Source organism: Pristiophorus japonicus, chromosome 5 (assembly GCF_044704955.1).
Source record: "Pristiophorus japonicus isolate sPriJap1 chromosome 5, sPriJap1.hap1, whole genome shotgun sequence".
Lineage (NCBI taxonomy): Eukaryota > Metazoa > Chordata > Chondrichthyes > Pristiophoridae > Pristiophorus > Pristiophorus japonicus.
Genome location: NC_091981.1, coordinates 45,997,574 through 46,017,257, shown reverse-complemented (window position 1 = coordinate 46,017,257; position 19,684 = coordinate 45,997,574). Strand labels below are relative to the sequence as shown.

General features: G+C 41.5%; 1 protein-coding gene across 2 annotated transcripts in view; it reads left to right on the top strand.

Moving 5' to 3' along the window:
- Positions 1–19,684, top strand: part of LOC139264315 (acidic amino acid decarboxylase GADL1-like) — a 158,441-nt gene that overhangs the window by 47,531 nt on the left and 91,226 nt on the right. For both annotated transcript variants that reach the window (XM_070880582.1, XM_070880581.1), the window contains 3 exons: positions 9,815–9,930; positions 13,080–13,159; positions 17,182–17,236. In XM_070880582.1, the coding sequence (XP_070736683.1) occupies positions 9,815–9,930; positions 13,080–13,159; positions 17,182–17,236 (251 nt within the window). The remainder of the gene's footprint in view (positions 1–9,814; positions 9,931–13,079; positions 13,160–17,181; positions 17,237–19,684) is intronic.

Sequence of the window (19,684 nt, the reverse complement as noted above, 5' to 3'; positions counted from 1 at the left end):
AAGAAAAACTGGTGGTACTATTCCCAACTCACAGAGACAGGCCAGACCCACTGTTGGTGAATTATGGAATGGGGTTATTCTGCCCTCCAAGCTGAGAGAGGAAGTACAGTATTGGGATCCTAAAAGGATAAGAAACAGGAAGAATCTATGAATCTTTACATATATAAAAGTCTTGTTTAGCACATCCATTACACTGAAACTGTTATGCATGCAACCACTTGCATCCGATTGGCTCCAATCTATTCAGGAAAACAGTGAAGGCTGATAGTGTGGATAAATTTAAAGGAGAATTGGAAAGATAATCGAGGGAGTGAGCGATTGAGGGCAACCATATAACTGCAGCCTCTTTTCCGGCCCTGTATTTTCCTATATTCCATAAAACAAATTACAATTGAGTATGAATTACAAGGGAGTCTGAAGAAAAACAAATGTCAATTATGATCTTGATAGCCTTTATTCAAGAAGATGCCAGGGATTTTCAGGCAGCTGTGAATCTAAAGTCAAACATCAACAACTATTAGCTTTTAATTGATTTCAGTTTGTGCCTATTTACTACTATTAGAGTTTATGGCCTTACAAAGGCAACTTCAAAAAGACAAGCCTGAAGGCTCTGTGCCTCAATGTGAGAAGTATTTGTAATAAGGTGGACGAATTAACTGCACAGACAGCAATTAATGAATATGATATAATTGGCATCACGGAGACATGGCTCCAGGGTGACCAAGGCTGGGAACTCAACATCCATGGGTATTCAACATTCAGGAAGGATAGACAGAAAGGAAAAGGAGATGGGGTAGCGTTGCTGGTTAACGAGGAAATTAACGCAATAGTAAGGAAGGACATTAACTTGGATGATGTGGAATCTGTGTGGGTGGAGCTGCGGAATACCAAAGGACAGAAAACGCTAGTGGGAGTTATGTACAGATCACCAAACAATAGTAGTGAGGTTGGGGTCAGCATCAAACAAGAAATTACGGATGTGCGCAATAAAGGTACAGCAGTTATTATGGGCGACTTTAATCTACATATAGATTGGGCTAACCAAACTGGTAGCAATACGGTGGAGGAGGATTTCCTGGAGTGTATTAGGGATGGTTTTCTAGACCAATATGTCGAGGAACCAACTAGAGGGCTGGCCATCCTAAACTATGATGTGTAATGAGAAATGACTAGTTAGCAATCTTGTTGTGCGAGGCCCCTTGGGGAAGAGTGACCATAATATGGTAGAATTCTTTATTAAGATGGAGAGTGACACAGTTAACTCAGAGACTAGGGTCCTGAACTTAAGGAAAGGGAACTTCGATGGTATGAGATGTGAATTGGCTAGAATAGACTGGCGAATGATACTAAAGGGTTGACGGTGGATAGGCAATGGCAAACATTTAAAGATCACATGGATGAACTTCAACAATTGTACACCCTTGTCTGGAGTAAAAATAAAACGGGGAAGGTGGAAATTAAGGATAGTGTTAAATCCAAGGAAGAGGCATATAAATTGGCCAGAAAAAGCAGCAAACCTGAGGACTGGGAGAAATTTAGAATTCAGCAGAGGACGACAAAGGGTTTAATTAGGAGGGGGAAAATAGATTATGAGAGGAAGCTTGCTGGGAACATAAAAACTGACTGCAAAAGCTTCTATAGATATGTGAAGAGAAAAAGATTAGTGAAGACAAACGTAGGTTCCTTGCAGTCAGATTCAGGTGAATTTATAATGGGGAACAAAAAATGGCAGACCAGTTGAACAAATACTTGATTCTGTCTTCACGAAGGAAGACACAAATAACCTTCCGGAAACGTTAGGGGACTGAGGGTCTAGTGAGAAGGAGGAACTGAAGGAAATCCTTATTAGGCGGGAAATTGTGTAGGGGAAATTGATAGGATTGAAGGCCGATAAATCCCCGGGGCCAGATAGTCTGCGTCCCAGAGTACTGAACGAAGTGGCCCTAGAAATAGTGGATGCATTGCTAATCATTTTCCAACAGTCCATCGACTCTGAATCAGTTCCTTTGGACTGGAGGGTAGCTAAAGTAACACCACTTTTTAAAAAAGGAGGTAAAGAGAAAACGGGTAATTATAGCCTGACATCAGTAGTGGGGAAAATGTTGGAATCAATTATTAAGGATGAAATAGCAGCGCATTTGGAAAGCAGTGACAGGATCGGTCCAAGTCAGCATGGATTTATGAAAGGGAAATAATGCTTGACAAATCTTCTGGAATTTTTTGAGAATGTAACTAGTGGACAAGGGAGAACCAGTGGATGTGTTGTATTTGGACTTTCAAAAGGCTTTTGACAAGGTCCCACACAAGAGATTGGTTGGCAAAATTAAAGCACATGCTATTGGGGGTAATGTACTGATGTGGATAGAGAACTGGTTGGCAGACAGGAAGCAGAGAGTCAGGATAAATGGGTCGTTTTCAGAATGGCAGGCAGTGACTAGTGGGGTGCCGCAGGGCTCAGTGCTGGGACCCCAGCTATTTACAATATACATTAATGATTTAGATGAAAGAATTGAGTGTAATATCTCCAAGTTTGCGGATGACACTAAGCTGGGTGGCGGTGTGAGCTGTGAGGAGGACACTAAGAGGCTGCAGGGTGACTTGGACAGGTTAAGTGAGTGGGCAAATGCATGGCAGATGCAGTATAATGTGGATAAATGTGAGGTTATCCATTTTGGTGGCAAAAACACGAAGGCAGAATATTATCTGAATGGTGGCAGATTAGGAAAAAGGGAGGTGCAATGAGACCTGGGTGCCATGGTACATCAGTCATTGAAAGTTGGCATGCCGTGAAGAAGGCAAATGGTATATTGGCCTTCATAGCTAGGGGATTTGAGTATAGGAGCAGGGAGTTCTTACTGCAGTTGTGCAGGGCCTTGGTGAGGCCCCACCTGGAATATTGTGTTCAGTTTTGGTCTCCTAATCTGAGGAAGGATGTTCTTGCTATTGAGGGAGTGCAGCGAAGGTTCACCAGACTGATTCCCGGGATGGCAGGACTGACACATGAGGAGAGACTGGATCAACTGGGCCTTTATACATTGGAGTTTAGAAGGATGAGAGGGGATCTCATAGAAACATATAAAATTCTGACGGGATTGGACAGATGCAGGAAGAATGTTCCCGATGTTGGGGAAGTCCAGAACCAGGGGACACAATCTAAGGATAAGGGATAAGCCATTTAGGACTCAGATGAGGAGAAACCTCTTCACTCAGAGAGTTGTTAACCTGTGGAATTCCCTACCGCAGAGAGTTGATGCTAGTTCATTGGATCTATTCAAGAGGGAGTTAGATATAGCCCTTACGGCTAAAGGAATCAAGGGGTATGGAGAGAAAGCAGGAAAGGGATACTGAGGTGAATGATCAGCCATGATCTTATTGAATGGTGGTGCAGGCTCGAAGAGCCGAATTGCCTACTCCTGCACCTATTTTCTATGTTTCTATGTTCAAGACAATGCTCAATCTATTTGTCAAGAAGAGTCTGGTCACCTATAAACCCCTATCCTTACAGGACGCTTGATCAGCCCCATATGCAACAATTTGTTCCTGTCCTTGAAATAAATCATTGTATTAAGCATAATCTAATGAGGATTCGCCTTCATCTCCCGCCATATCTCTAATATGCTTGCTCCTGCATTGTGTAGTAAGCTTCTCTTCTGCCCTTCCTACTGCCGGCTATGTCTCTACCTCCTCTGTGACGTCGCTGACCCTGCCCGGTCCTGTCTCTGGCATTTATGTTTATCCGCTCATTGCACTGAAATGATAAATAGCCATTCCCCAAATGTATTTTCTTTTCTTCTGATTAACCACAGACTCTTCCACTGTCAGGACTAAATCAGTCCTTTACTGCTGTACCGGTATCTTGAAGTGTATATTTTTCCATTGAGTTCACTCCCTTAAAACAACATTTCAGTTCCTATTGTAGTCTGCTTGAAATAGTGCAGAAAATATAGTTGAATACCTTTCCATCTCTCTAACTTTATGCTTGCATGTTGTCATCATTTGATGTAACGCTCCAGATATTTATTTGTGCTGTACTTTTCTATATTCCAACAGTTGTGTTTCTTGTTTGGAAACAGGAGTAGGCCATTCAGCCCCTCAAGCCTGATCTGCCATTCAGTGAGACCATGGCTTATCTGTATCCGAACTCCATCCACCCGCCTTAGCTCTATATCCCTTAATACCCTTGGCTAGCAAAAATCTATCAGTTTCAAATTTAAAATTATTAATTGATCTAGCACCTAATGCTTTTTGTGGGAGAGAGTTCCCCACTCTACCACCCTTTGCGTGAAGAAGTATTTCCTATCTTCTGTCCTGAATGGCCTGGGTCTGATTTTAGGGTTATGTTCCCCTGTCCTCGACTCCCTCACTAGCGGAAAAGGTTTCTCTCTACCCTATCAATTCCTTTCCAAATTCTCAATCAATCACCCTTAACTTTCTTTATTCTAGGGAATAAAAGCCTAGTTCATGTAATATTCCCTTATAACCTTGGAGCCCTGTTAACATTCTGGTGAATTGGCGCTGCATTCTTTCCAGGTAATATCCTTTCTATGGTATGGTGTCCAGAACTGTACACAGTACTCCAGGTGTGGTATAACCAGGGCTTTGTATAGCTGGAGCAAAACTTCCTTTACTTTGTATTCTATCCCTCTAGTTATAAAGGCTAACATGCCATTAGTCCTTTTGATGATTTTTTGTATCTGACTATTATATTATAATGATCTGTGTACATGGACCCTTAAATCTCTTTGGGCTTCCAGTGTTCCTAGCTTTTTACCATTTAAGAAATACACAGATCTATCCTTTTTGGTTCAAATAGATGACACTTACCTGCGTTGAAATCCATCTGCCACAGTTCTGCCCACTCATTTAATCTATCAATGTCTCTTTGTAATTTTATGTTCTGGTCTACACTACTTACTATGCCACCAATTTGTGTGTTACCGGCAAACCTGGATATATGGCTCGCTATTGCAGTATCTAAGTCATTAATAAATATAGTGAATAGCTGAGGCCCCAGCACAGAACCTTGTGGGACACCACTAGTCACTTCCTTCCAATTCAAGTACGTATCCATTATCTCTACTCTCTTATCTTCTACCGCCTAACCAATCTCCTAACCAGGTCAATAATTTGCCTTTAATTCCATGAGCTTTAATTTTAGCCAGCAATCTTTTATTTGGAACCTTATCGAATGTCTTCTGAAAGTCCATATAAACTACATCCACAGACATTTTCCTGTCTACTGCTTTAGTTACTTCCTCAAAAAATTCCACTAGCTTTGTTTGACATGACTTACCCTTTACAATTCCAATCAGCTCACATTTCTCTAAGTGCTCAGTCGCGCTGTCCTTAGTTAAAGATTCTAATAACTTCCCCACAACAGATGTTTGATTAACAGGTCTATAATTTCCTGGGTTCTCTCTCTCACCTTTCTTAAATAATTGCGTTACATTCGCAATTTGAATTCAGGACAATTCCTGAATTGAGAGAGCTTTGGAAGATTTACTGTAGATCAGACTTAAAATTTGAGTGCAGTCGTTTGCTGCCTCAGTGCAGTAATTATTGACATTTGCTAATTTGTGCTTTTTAGATGTATCATTTGTAATGCTGCCAGCAGCTAACTCCAAGAGAATCATTTTGGGAGACTGAATATTACTAGCTTTGAAATTCGTTTCTAACTCCCATATCATAGGAACAGAAATAGACCATTCAGCCCCTCAAGCATTTTCTGAGAGAGCTCCAGATTTCCACTGCACTCAGTGCAAAGAAAGTGCTTCCTGATTTCATTCCTAAATGGCTTAGCTCTAATTTTAAGTTAATGTCCTCTTCCAATTAAATGAATCATAGAATAGTACAGCATAGAAGGAGGCCATTCGCTCTGTTGAGTCTGTGCCGGCTCTTTTGAAGAGCAATCCGGTTAGTCCCACTCCCTGCTCGTTCCCTACATCCCTGCATTTTTTTTCTCCTTCAAGTATTTATCCAATTCCCTTTTGAAGACTACTATTGACTCTGTATCCACCACTCTATCAGGCAGTGCCTTCCAAATTCTAACCACTCGTTGTATAAAAAAGGTTTTCCTCACATCGCCTCTGCTTCTTTTACCAATCAGCTTCAATCTGTGCTCTCATTATTGACCCTTCAGCCATTGGAAACAGTTTCTCGTTATTTACACTTTCTAAACCCTTCATGATTTTAAACACCTCTAACAAATCTCTGCTCCAAAGAGAACAATCCCAGCTTCTCTAGTCTATCCACATAACTGCAATTCTTCATCCCTGGAACCATTCTGGTAAATCTCTTCTGCATCCTCTCCAAAGCCTTCGCGTCGTTCCTAAAGTGCTGTGCCCAGAATTGGACTCAACACTCCAGCTGGGGCCGAACCAGTGTTTTATGTAGGTTTAGCATAATTTCCTGGCTTTTGCACTCTTATGCCTCTATTTATAAAACCCAGGGTCTCATATGCTTTACTAACTGCTTTGTTAACCTGTCCTGCTACATTCAAAGATTTGTGCAATAACACCCCCAGGTCTCTCATTTCTTGCACTCCCTTTAAAATTGTACCATTTCGTATATAAGGTCTCTCCTCATTCTTCCTACCAAAATATATCACCTCACACTTCTCTGCATTGAATTTCATCTGTTATGTATCTGCCCATTCCACCAGACTGTCTATGTCTTCTTGAAGTCTATTACTATTTCCCTCACTACACTACACTTCCAAGTTTTGTGTCATCTGCAAATTTTGAAATTGTGCCCTGTACCCTCAAGTCCAAGTCATTAATGTATATTAAAAACAGCAGTGGTTCTAGTACTGAACCGTGGGGAACGCCACTAGGACCATTGCTGTTTTTAATATATCTCCCTCCAGTCTGCAAAATAGCCAATCACCACAACTCTGTTTTCTATTAGCCAATTTTGTATCTATGCTGCTATTTCCCCTTTTATTCCATGGGCTTCAATTTTGCTAACAATCTATTATGTGGTACTTTATCAGACGCCTTTTGAAAGTTCATATACAACATCAAGTGCACTGCCCTCATCCGCCCTCTCTGTTACCTCAACAAAAAACTCAATCAAGTTAGTCCAACACACTTTGCCCTTAAGAATTCTGTGCTGGCTCTCCTTTAGTAGTCCGTGTTTGTCCAAGTGGCTGTTAATTTTCTCCCAGATTATTGTTTCTAAAAGCTTCCCCACAACCGACATTAAACTGACTGGCCTGTAATTGCCAGGTTTATCCTTCTCCCCTTTTTTGAACAAGGATGTAATATTTGCAATCCTCCAGTCCTTTGGCACTATCTAAGGAGGATTGGAAGATTGTGGCCAGCACCTTTGCAATTTCTACCCTTGCTTCCCTCGGTAACTAGGATGCATCCCATCTGGACAGCGTGACTTATCCACTTTAATTACTGCTAGCCTTTCTAGTACCTCCTCTTTATCTACTTGTATCTCATCCAGTATCCCAGCAACCTCCTTGTTTACCATAGCTTTGGCAATGTCCTCTTCCTTGGTAAAAAGGAAAGATGCAAAGTACTCATTTAGTACCGCAACCATGCATTCTGGCTCCACCAATCGTTCTACATTTTGACCCCTAATCGGCACCACTGCTCATCTGACAACCTTTTACTGTTAATATGCCTACAGAAGACCTTTCAATTCCCCCTTATGTTAACTACCAATCAATTCTCATACCGTCTCTTTGCCTCTCTGATTTCCTTTTCTTCTCCTCTGTACTTTTTATATTCAGCCTGATTCTCCTTTGTATTATCAAGCTGACATCTGTCATTGCCCCCTCTGCATTTCTGCTTCATCCTACTCTCTAACTCCTTCATCTGCACTACACTAACCACACAGAAATATCTTCCAAACTTCTGCATATTAGGCTCACAATTCAGGAAAAAAAAAAGGCTCTCTTAAGGGAGACCAAAAACGATAAGAACCAAGCTTGAGCAGTTCATCGACTTTATTCAGGCCAAGAAGTGTACGGTGCCTTTAACCATAGTTTATACTGTTATTCTATTCATTATATTATACAAATGAAACTTCTGTGACAGTGCACATGAGGACTCAAGTCCAAGTGCAATTGTCAGGTGAAGTGGGGTAAAAGGGCGGGGGTTAGAATATCAAACTTGCTGCCACAGGGAGTAGTTGAGGCGAATAGCATAGACTTATTTAAGGGGAGGCTAGATAAGTACATTATGGACAAGGAATAGAAGGATATACAGATAGTGTGAGATGAGGTCGGGTGGGAGGAGGCTCGTGTGGAGTATAAATATCAGCATAGACCAGTTAGGCCGAATGGCCTGTTTCTGTGTTGTAAATTCTGTGTAATTATAATGGAAACTGCCGATGTAAACTCTCCTATCAACGTAGCACTTCCCACTGGCAGGAGCGTGAAATTACAGTGTGGCAAGTTCACATCGCCAGTTTCAATTGTAAATGTAGAAATAAGAATGTATAATGGAACAGTTGGCAGGAGGTATATGCAGATGTAAGATTTGTTATATATTTGTAATATATTATAGATACATACAAGTCTCTCTTTCCCTTCATTAGTTTTCCATTTGACCATTGACGAGTCTGTCTTCGTGCTGTTATTGGTCCTGTTTTCTCACTGCTACTAACTGACGTCAAATTTTGTTCAATTGGCTTACATCTAAAAGAATTTTAGTGCTTACAAGAATTTGACTTAACTAAAGTCTGCAATCACTTCAGCTGATAGGATGAGAGAATTTTAATGAAAATAAGTCCACTCTTTTCTGGACTTTCCCACTCCTGTATGTATTCACCATTATTAATAATAGTAATGATTAATACTTGCATTTATACAACACCTTATCATCGAAATTTCTCAAAGTGCTTCATGCAAAGAATTACTTTTGAAGCACAGTGACTGTTATTAAACAAGCAAGTGCCATGGAACAGCTTATTCATTCAATGGTATCAGGCTGAGAAGGTGATTGTACTTCTCACCGACAACACTTCAGGGATTGGAGGTGATTGTTTACATTAAAAATTTACCTGGTTGCACCAAATGTGTTCATTCTCAAGGCCTTTGATCGTCCTTTAATGCTAATTTTTAGCCAATGAACATGTCTTTAAAAAAAACCTCTCAATGCCAAAATTGACGCTGAGATTAGGCAAACAAAAAATGAATCAGGCACTTTGGTTAGAAAAAAAAGCACAAGTTAGAATAGGAAGAAAGGTCAGAGAGAATAGAAACAAAACAATGGGTGCAGGTAAAGAGTTTCACTTAAAAAAAATTTAATATATAATTATGTTACTCTATTATCTCTGTTAACTTCCCCAGCCCTACAACCTTCTGAGATATCTGTGCTCCTCTTATTCTGGACTTTTGACATCCCTGATTTTAATCGTTCAAACATTGGTGGCCGTGTCTTCAGCTGCCAAGACCCTAAGTTCTGGAATCCCCTTCTTAAACCTCTCTACCTCTCTTTCCTCTTTTGGGACACTCCTTAAAACCTACCTGTTTGACCAAGCTTTTGGTCATCTACCCATATATCTTCTTACGTGGCTCGGTGTCAAATTTTGTTTGATAACGCTCCTGTGAAGCGCCTTGGGACATTTTACTACGTTAAAGGCACTATATAAATACAAGTTGTTGTTGTTGTACTGTTTGTGAGCCGAGGAGAAGTAAAACTGGTCAGCCCTGGGTAACAGAAGTTCCCCCAAGCCTTCTACCAATCACAACAAATGCAAGCATGCTGCTGTGATAGAAAAAGTGCTTATTTTTCCAACTTCTTACCTCTTCACATTTTCCAGCCAAATAATAACGTTGCATGTTCTCTACTCTAAACAGGCGGCTCTGTTTCCAACATGTATGCTGTAAATCTAGCCCGGTACAAGTGCTGTCCAGAGTTAAAGGAGGCTGGTCTTTCAGGTGCACCCCCTATGGCGATGTTCACATCTGAGGAGGTACGTGATGCATATTAGAATTTGACTAAATGGTCTATGTTCAGAGGTCTTGATGGATTATGTTGACTTTAGTGTTCTAGGAAGATTGGAGCATTTACTGCAGTTTATTGGATTAAGCCCGCTGGAATGGAGAATTAGTTCAAGTTTTAATGGGGGGTTGGGGTGGATCTGAACTAGGAACATTGGAACAACAGGAACAAGAGTAGACCATTCAGCCCCTCCAGTCTCTTCAGCCATTCAATTAGATCATGGCTGATCTGTACCTCAACTCCATTTACCCGCCTTTGCTCCATATCCTTGATAGCCTTACCTAAAAAAAAATCTAGTGATGTCATATAGATGGAAGCCCTCCAAAGGAAAGACAGGGGATCAATATGGAAGTTGCCTGACAACTGCACAGGAAATTATTTAACTATCACAAGGTAACAATCACTCACTGATGCTGTGATAACCTTGCTGCTCAGTGCAAAGCTCAGGTGTATGTATATTAATAAAATAGGAGAAAATGCTTTCTTATTAAGAAACCTAGGTGAAGGCCCCATATGTATTATACAGGTTGAACCTCCTTTAGCCGGCACCCCTGGGACTGGGCTTGTGCCGGATAAGGGATTTTACCGGACGAGGGGAGGTTACGTGTTCTAAGGAGAACAACACTATGCAAACCGTTTTTACAACTGCCAGCCAGCCCCCAACCATTTTACTTTAATTTCAAACCCACCATAAAACCTTCATTAAAAAGAGAAATACCTGTACTGCATCTTTGATTTGTTGTCTGACTGAAGCCAGGCCCAACCATTTAATAACGTGGCATTTTAAATATTTTGTCCTCACAAAAGTATTCAGGTCGCTGTTTCTGTCTCAATTGACGATGCAGTTTATTTACTGTAAATACTTGATAAATAAGGGACCCACTGCCGTCCCACCCGCGATCTTTGTACCGTGCTGCCTGTCAGCCCCCAGCTCAGCAGCTCCTAGTTTCGTCCTTGCAATTCTGAAGTTATCTGAAATTTGTACTCTGTTGGGGGGCGTGGGGAAGGGGGCCTGGCAGGCGGTGCGGTGGAGAGATCTTTGCGGGGGGAGGGGGTACGGCGGATCGCGGGGTCGGGTATATCGGGCCTGGCTGGGGCTGGCTGTCAGTGTGGCGTGGAGATCATGGGAGGGGGCGGGCGGTTGGTGGTCGATCGCGGGGATGTCTGTATCGGGCCTGGCTGGCTGGGGCTGGCAGGCAGTGCGGCACAAAGATCTTGAACGCCAGTCATTTCCTTGTTCAATTTGTTGCGCCACAACCTTCTCATCTCCCAGGGAGAACAAAGACTTTCAAAGGGAATGATAGAACTATAATTGATCCTCAGTTTTAGTACACATGACATTTTGCATGAGATTCAGCTTTACTTGATAAGTGATACACCCAACCACACACCATAATGTATACTCTAATTACAAGCTCTGGAATTACCTGCCTATTTCCTGCTCCTACTCATTCAATTAACTCCAAAGAAAACCTGCTTGTGCTCTTTATTTTTAAGCTGATAACTTCCTTGTTTATTGTTAATTTTTTCACATTGTCCATGCCGGCGTTCTGCGCATGCGCCACCCGGTGGCCGGGAATGGTGCTGGACGAGGGGTGGTGCCGGACGGAGGTTCAACCTGTACTTAGAATTAAAGAATTTTACAGCACAGAATTATTCGCCCCATCGTGTCTGTGTCGACTCTCTGAAAGAATCAACCACTTAACCTCATTCCTCTAGCTTATCCACATATGCCAATTTTTCTTCTTCAAATATTTATCCACTTCCCTTTTAAAAGCTATTATGGATTTTGCTCCCACCATTGTTTCTGGTAGGGCATTCCATCTCTTAACAACAAAATAATCTCCTAACCTCTTTCTTCATCCTTTTGGTGATGAAGTCTAAATTTATGCCCTCTTGTTACCAACTCACCAATTAATGGAAATCGTTTTTATTTTCACCACTTTACTTTATGAAAATTCCTCATAATTTTGGACCTCCTCTTAAACTCTGTTCCATTGAAATGGAACCCAGTTTTTCTCATCACTCCTCATAACTAACGCCTCTCATCCCTTGTATACTCCTTTGTATCTCTTCTGTACTGTTTCCATGGCCTTGACATCACCAAGGTTGCAAAGGGGAGGATAGAGGAGACGATACATTAAGAAGTAGTTGTTATGTGATGCTTGGGTTTTTAAGAGCTTGTAGTTTGTGGGAGGACGAGAAGTCTGAGGGAGATAAGAAGTTCCACAGTTCTGAGACCCTGGGAAAGAATTAGCTCAGAGAAAGAGACTGTGAGAATTTTTCCATGACCTTGTTATTGTTGCCTCCCCTGCATCCTACTGTTATTCCACCTGCTATGCAAAACAAAAACATAGCTTGCTTCTTGAACTCCCTTTTATATTATTAACAATGCTGTTATTGGGTGCATACTTGCTATTGATAAAGCCATTCCTGTAGCATCCAAAATAAGGAAAGGGAACATTATAAATGCACAGGATCTCTGAGCATCTGGAAAAAAGAAAGGATAGTTTAACGTTTCGGGTTGAGGCAATTCTGGCAAAGGTCCTGTACTCGAAACGTTGGAAGAATGATTAGCTCTCGTGGGAAAATCCAGAAGAAGGCGAGAGAATCATAAAGTTAAAGCTAGACCATTCAGGAGTGAAATCAGGAAGCACTTCTTCATACAAGGAAGGTGGAACATACTCCCCCAAAAGGCTGTGGTTGCTAGGACAATCGGAGCTTTTAACCCGATAGAGTTTTGTTGGTTAAGGTAATCAAGAGATATAGAACAAAAGGCGGGTAAATAGAGTTGAGGTATAGATCAGCCATGATCTAGTTGAATGGCTTGAGAGACTGAATGGCCTAATCCTGTTTCTGTGTTCACTGCCTTTTTCTCTTTAAAGATGCTGACAGACTTGCTCATGTCATTTTCTTCAGATTTCCGGCATTTTATTAAACTTCATCCAAGCTTGGTTGCATTATTTTTCTTTTGCTATATTAGATAGAACAGGATTTTTCCATAATAAGAAAGAAAAAAACAGTCTAAATCATTCAGTTGTATCTCTAAAAATTGGAACATTAAGCAATATGATGCAGCCCAGGCTGTAACGTTATTTAAGTGATCCCTTTGTTCCGTAGTGCCACTACTCTGTGAAGAAAGCTGCTGCATTCCTTGGAATCGGCACCCGCAATGTTTATGTGGTGAAAGCTGACAAAAGGTAGGAGAAACAACAGTGTTTAGAGAGCGAGCATATTACTTGTGCTCGTAACAACTGATGGCATCGGCATTCTTGGTCCACTACCTATCAACAAGGCCAACATCTTAAATGCTAATGAGTTTTCTGATTAAACATGGGCACTCCTAACATCGGCAATACATTCGTTCAAACAGTACATGTGAAAACACTTGTAAAATTTCAATCCCTGTCACATGTTTAGAAATGAAGTGTGACCGATGCTCCCAGTTTAGCCTTTTCCATGGGAACATAGGAATTGCTAGATGAAAAATGATCAAGGTCCATTTTGTTTGCCATCTACCATCCTGTTAGTTACATGATACAACGATAATTGAGTTATTGACTAATCATGGCAATCAATCTCTATTGATCAGTCTACAACAGACCCAGACATGAGGCGAGGAAAACCCCCAGTGGTGGAGAACTTTGGGAACCATAGGTCCAAAGTCACCTGTTCCTCCCAGGCATACGACACTTACCATATGTTTCTGCCAAATAAAACAGCCTACAAGTTCGGCCAGGCACTTTTATATTTTGATGCCAGCCACGGCTCGGTAGTAGCACTCTCATCGCTGAGTCCGAAGGTCCTGGGTTCAAGCTCCACTCCAGAGACTTGAGCGTATAATCCAAGCTGACACTCCCAGTGCAGTAATAGAGAAGTTAAACCAAGGCCCTGTCTGCCCTCTCAGGTAGATATAAAAGATCCCATGGCACTATTCGAAGGAGAATAGGCGAGTTCCAGGCCACTATTTAACTCTTAACCAACGTCACTAAAACAGTTGATCTGGTCATTATCTCATCTCTGTATGTGGGAGCAATTGGCTGCTGTATTTCCTACATTACAACAGTACAAAAAGTCACCAAAGTAACATGGCTTAAAACACTTGAAAACAAGGATCGTGCCCATTAGTAAACTATTGAAGTTACTGCCTTCAATGATATTTTGAGTTCCTCTGTAGAATGTCTCTAGCAGTCCCTCATAGTTCACTTATCTGCTGACCTAACTACACTCTTATGACTGTTTTAACACAGGTTCTGAATAAAAAGGCTTAAACCTGTTTTGCTAAATGTCTGATTTACAAACCTCAAAAATCTGAAAATAAAGCACAGCGCAGAACACTGTCCAGAATAGTGAGCAAGTGCTTTTTGTTGTTGTTGCATTGTTTGGAAATGGAAAACCTGTTTCTGATGCAACACTACCTGAACCACCATTAGTGACAAAAAAAGAGTCACAGGTGTATTTGTGACATTGTAACCTTTCAACTATCTGACCCATCACAGCAAGAGCTGGTGTTCCAGAGAATTTGAGATGGTCTTTCAGTGTTCATGGGAAAAGACTTGTCTGAAGCTTATGAAAAGGTCTATTTGGTGTGGTAATGATTGTGTTCAAAGCCTTCATCTTCTTGCTCTCATCTTCTTGCAGTGTATGCCCATAGGCAAGTTTGAACTGACTCAATTTCGCCCTCAGAAGATGTTAAGTTGATGTTGAGTTGGCCTGGCTCCACTCCTACAGCGTTTACCTGGAAACAGCTATAGGGTTGCAAGGCTGGCAAAGCGTGCAAGTGCTTCTTGGAAATGGTGTTAATGAATAGAAAATCATTTCAATTTGTACCTACGAAGGGTTATAGCTCAGCAGTACAACAGTGAAGCTGTACTAATTAAAGGAGCATGGTTTTCCTCCCAAACATGTTTGACAAAAGCTTTCTTTTTTGGTCTGTTTATAATCGCATGATGTTTTAAATATGAAACGCTCCATTGTTCATTTGTATGTGTTGTCTACTGGATCAAAATAATGTGCAGCTGTTTCACGTGCTATCACGGGAAGATAGTGCTCCTCCGAGCAGGTTTGCATGATTGAGGATTTGTGCCCAGAAATAGAATATAAAAGAGGCAGTGAGAGGGAGTTAGAGATAAACACACAGGGAGAAGGAGAGGGAGAGATAGAAAGAGAGCGAGCTAGAGCTAGACACAGAGATACAGAGAGAGATAGAGAGTGACAGAAGCGTAGATTTTCCTCTGCCCCGATCCCAAATAACTCCTGAAAATGGTTGCAATGCAGGTGAAAAATAGTTGCTGAACCATTCCCTCCCCATTCTGCCCCTGAAGACACTGTACCTGAACTGCCACTGTTTTTTTCTGGTGGCTACAGCTGACCGTGCCCGAAGAAGGTGCAGCGGTGTAAATGACATGCAAATGTATGTGAGAAGCGTGGTACATATGTGAACTTGGTGGACCAAGAAAATGTAATTGGTTTCAAGAAGGAACTAAACAGGTTCTTGTCATCAAATGTCACTCAGGGTTACTAGAAATACACCAAGAGAACACTATGGCTGGATGAGCTAGATGGACCGAAAGTCTTCTCCTGTCTGACACTGTTGTTACGTTACTATCTTTCTCCCAGCAATGAAAGTATAAAATGGGATGGGTTGGCAGTTCTAGTTAGCCCCAGTAGTCTACTCTGGGAGCTGCTATCAATTTGTGCACATACTAGCTGCTGTTACACATCAGACACTAATGATTTCATGGGCACAAAGGAATTTCAGATGACATAATTGCCCGACAGGAGCAACATCTCTTGTACTTCTTGCTGGATCTTTGTTTTTGCCTCTTGATGGAGGTGTACAACTCTGAAAGTCAGTCATATGAGAAATTAAATCTACTTTTATCCCCATTGGTTATTTAACTGTAACAAATCGCGTGCATTGCCAGGTCAAGCAAGAGCTCGGGCATCCGTTCACAGGCAGAAAAAACACTATCATTATTTTTCCTTTTATTAAAAGTAAAGGTATTTTCTCCCCTTCCACTTTTGGTCTTTACAGACTATATTATTTGTTCAAGATTAAAGCGAAGTATTTGTAAATAATCACCCATGCATCAGAAAGAACAATAATTCCTCATCAAACATTGCTGATATGGTGAATTGGTCAAAAAGGGAGCAGATTATTTAATTAGGTCAAATTAAGAGCCTGTTTATATGATAAATGAACCCATTCCCTGAAGCTGACACTGCTCCACAGTTAAACCTATCCCAGTTTGAACCTTTTATGTACCTCACTTCCCAAAGATAATACACACTCATTTTCTCTCTCATTTTCACTCTCGCGCAGAAGGGGAAGCTTGACTTCTTACTGCTTAGGTTTCTGGTATATTTTTATAGCAGAGTGAGGAGCCCTTGATACAGTTAGCTCTTGCAAACACAGAGAAAAATTGCAAAAAGGAGAGAATTAAAAAAAAATGACATGCTCTGAGAAAATGTACGCCAAAATATTACATATTTTGCAATGATAACAGGAACCTTCAAAAAAAGTCAACAAATAAAGTTTAAATGGGATCATGCATTCCAGACAAATCTAGTTTTGTAATTTGGTAACTGGTTGGTGTTGCTGCTAGACTTCCGTTGGACTAATTTAACAACTGGCAGAGGCCTCTCAACTAACATAGAGCAGCACTGAGAAAAATATCCAAGTGTTCTTGTTAAAGCAAAACCTCATATATAATGTGTAATAAGTGGAGAATTAACTTGGGGGCATATCTGAGTGTAAGCTTTCTTTAAATGGTTGGGATTAACAGGGAGTCCATTTGTATCCATAGACTGGTGTGGGCCATATTTTGTCACGCATGAGATCGAGAGATTGCTTGTAACCTCCTCCTATAATCCTCCGAGATCTCTGTGCTCCTCCAATTCTGGCCTCTTGCACCTCCCCAATTTTTATCGATCCACCAATGGCGACCATGCCTTCAGCTGCCTAAGCTCTGAAATTCCCTCCTTAAATCTCTCCGCCTCTCAACCTCTCTCTCCTTTAAGACGCTACTTAAAACCCACCTCTTTGATATCTCTTTATGTGGCACGGTGTCAAATAGTGTTTGATAATGCTCCTGTGAAGTGGCTTGGGACACTTTACTATGTTAAAGATGCTATATAAATACAAGTTATGGTTGTAAAGTGAAACCATTTTTGCACTGATGCTAGCATTGCTTGACCTATCTAATCTTTGTTTGTTCAGAGGGAAGATGATACCGGAAGAGCTGGAGAAGGAAATCCAAAGAGCCAAGGAAGAAGTGAGTGTCTTGGGAATCTAACAGAAATCAAGCCATCGCTTGCAAAGTGCTGAATGTTTCTTTTGAAGGGGAGGAGGGGTGTGTATGTGTGGAATTAATTAGCAAGAAACTACTGAAGATGCATTCAATCTAAAGCAGTCCAGAGTAGTTGTGTAAATCTGGACCTCCGGTTAGGTGCTAACTTTGTACTTGCACTACAATTTAACGTTGGTACGAAGTGAAACAATTCTGCACTGACACTACAGTTGTAAATGCAGCCCGAGAAAAAGCTTTTGATAAAGCTGTCTTCACAGAGGGTAATGGAAATCTGGAACTCGTGTTTCCCAAAAAAGCTATTGAGGCTGGGAGTCAATGGAAAATTTCAAAACTGATATTGATAGATTTTTGTTAGTTAAGGGCATCACGGTTTACGGAACCAAAGTGGGTAGATGGTGTTAAGATCCAGATCAACCATGATCTAATTGAATGGCGGAGCAGGTTCGAGGGGCTGAATGGCCTACTCCTGACTCTGTGTTCCTGTTACAGTTGTGAAACATCTGTAAGAAGGTTCAACTTGGATCTTACCCTTCAGGAATGAGCAATGGAGCAGCATTTTGGGATATAGAAACATAGAAAATAGGTGCAGGAGTAGGCCATTCGGTCTTTCGAGCCTGCACCACCATTCAATAAGATCATGGCTGATCATTCACCTCAGTATCCCTTTCCTGCTTTCTCTCCATACCCCTTGATCCCTTTAGCCATAAGGGCCATATCTAACTCCCTCTTGAATATATCCGATGAACTGGCATCAACAACTCTCTGCGGTAGGGAATTCCACAGGTCAACAACTCTCTGAGTGAAGAGGTTTCTCCTCATCTGAGTCCTAAATGGCTTACCCTTTATCCTTAGACTATGTCCTCTGGTTCCGGACTTCCCCAACATCGGGAACATTCTTCCTGCATCTAACCTGTCCAGTCCCGTCAGAATTTTATATGTTTCTATGATATCCTCTCTCATCCTTCTAAACTCCAGTGAATACAGGCCCAGTCGATCCAGTCTCTCCTCATATGTCAATTTTGCCATCCCGGGAATCAGTCTGGTGAACCTTCGCTGCACTCCCTCAATAGCAAGAATGTCCTTCCTCAGATTAGGAGACCAAAACTGAACACAATATTCCAGGTGAGGCCTCACTAAGACCTTGTACAACTGCAATAAGACCTCCCTGCTCCTATACTCAAATCTCCTAACTATGAAGGCCAACATACCATTTGCCTTCTTCACCGCCTGCTGTATCTGCATACCAACTTTCAATGACTGATGTATCATGACACCCAGGTCTCGTTGCATCTCCCCTTTTCCTAATCTGTCGCCATTCAGATAATATTCTGCCTTTGTCTTTTTGCTACCAAAGTGGATAACCTCACATTTATCCACATTATACTACATCTGCCACGCATTTTTCCCACTCACCTACCCTGTCCAAGTCACCCGTCAGCCTCTTAGTGTCCTCCTCACAGCTCACACCGTCACCCAGCTTAGTGTCATCTGCAAACTTGGAGATATTACACTCTATTCCCTCATCCAAATCATTAATGTATATTGTAAATAGCTGGGGTCCCAGCACTGAGCCCTGTGGCACCCCACTAGTCACTGCCTGCCATTCTGAAAAGGACCCGTTTATCCCGACTCTCTGCTTCCTGTCTGCCAACCAGCTCTCTATCCACGTCAGTACATTACCCCCAATACCATGTGCTTTAATTTTGCACACCAATCTCTTGTGTGGGACTTTGTCAAAAGCCTTTTGAAAGTCCAAATACACCACATCCACTGGTTCTCCCTTGTCCACTCTACCAGTTACGTCCTCAAAAAATTCTAGAAGATTTGTCAGGCATGATTTCCCTTTCATAAATCCATGCTGACTTGGACCAATCCTGTCACTGCTTTCCAAATGCGTTGCTATTTCATCTTTAATAATTGATCCCAACATTATCCCCACTACTGATGTCAGGCTAACCGGTCTATAATTACCCGTTTTCTCTCCTTCCTTTCTTAAAAAGTGGTGTTACATTAGCTACCCTCCAGTCCATAGGAACTGATCCAGAGTCGATAGACTGTTGGAAAATGATCACCAATGCATCCACTATTTCTAGGGCCACTTCCTTAAGTACTTTGGGATGCAGACTATCAGGCCCCGGGGATTTATCGGCCTTCAATCCCATCAATTTCCCTAACACAATTTCCCGCCTAGTAAGGATATCTTTCAGTACCTCCTTCTCACTAGACCCTCGGTCCCCTAGTATTTCCGGAAGGTTATTTGTGTCTTCCTTCGTGATCCGCCATTTCTTTGTTCCCAATTACAAATTTATCTGAATCTGACTGCAAGGGACCCACATTTGTCTTCATTAATCTTTTTCTCTTCACATATCTACAGAAGCTTTTGCAGTCAGTTTTTATGTTCCCAGCAAGCTT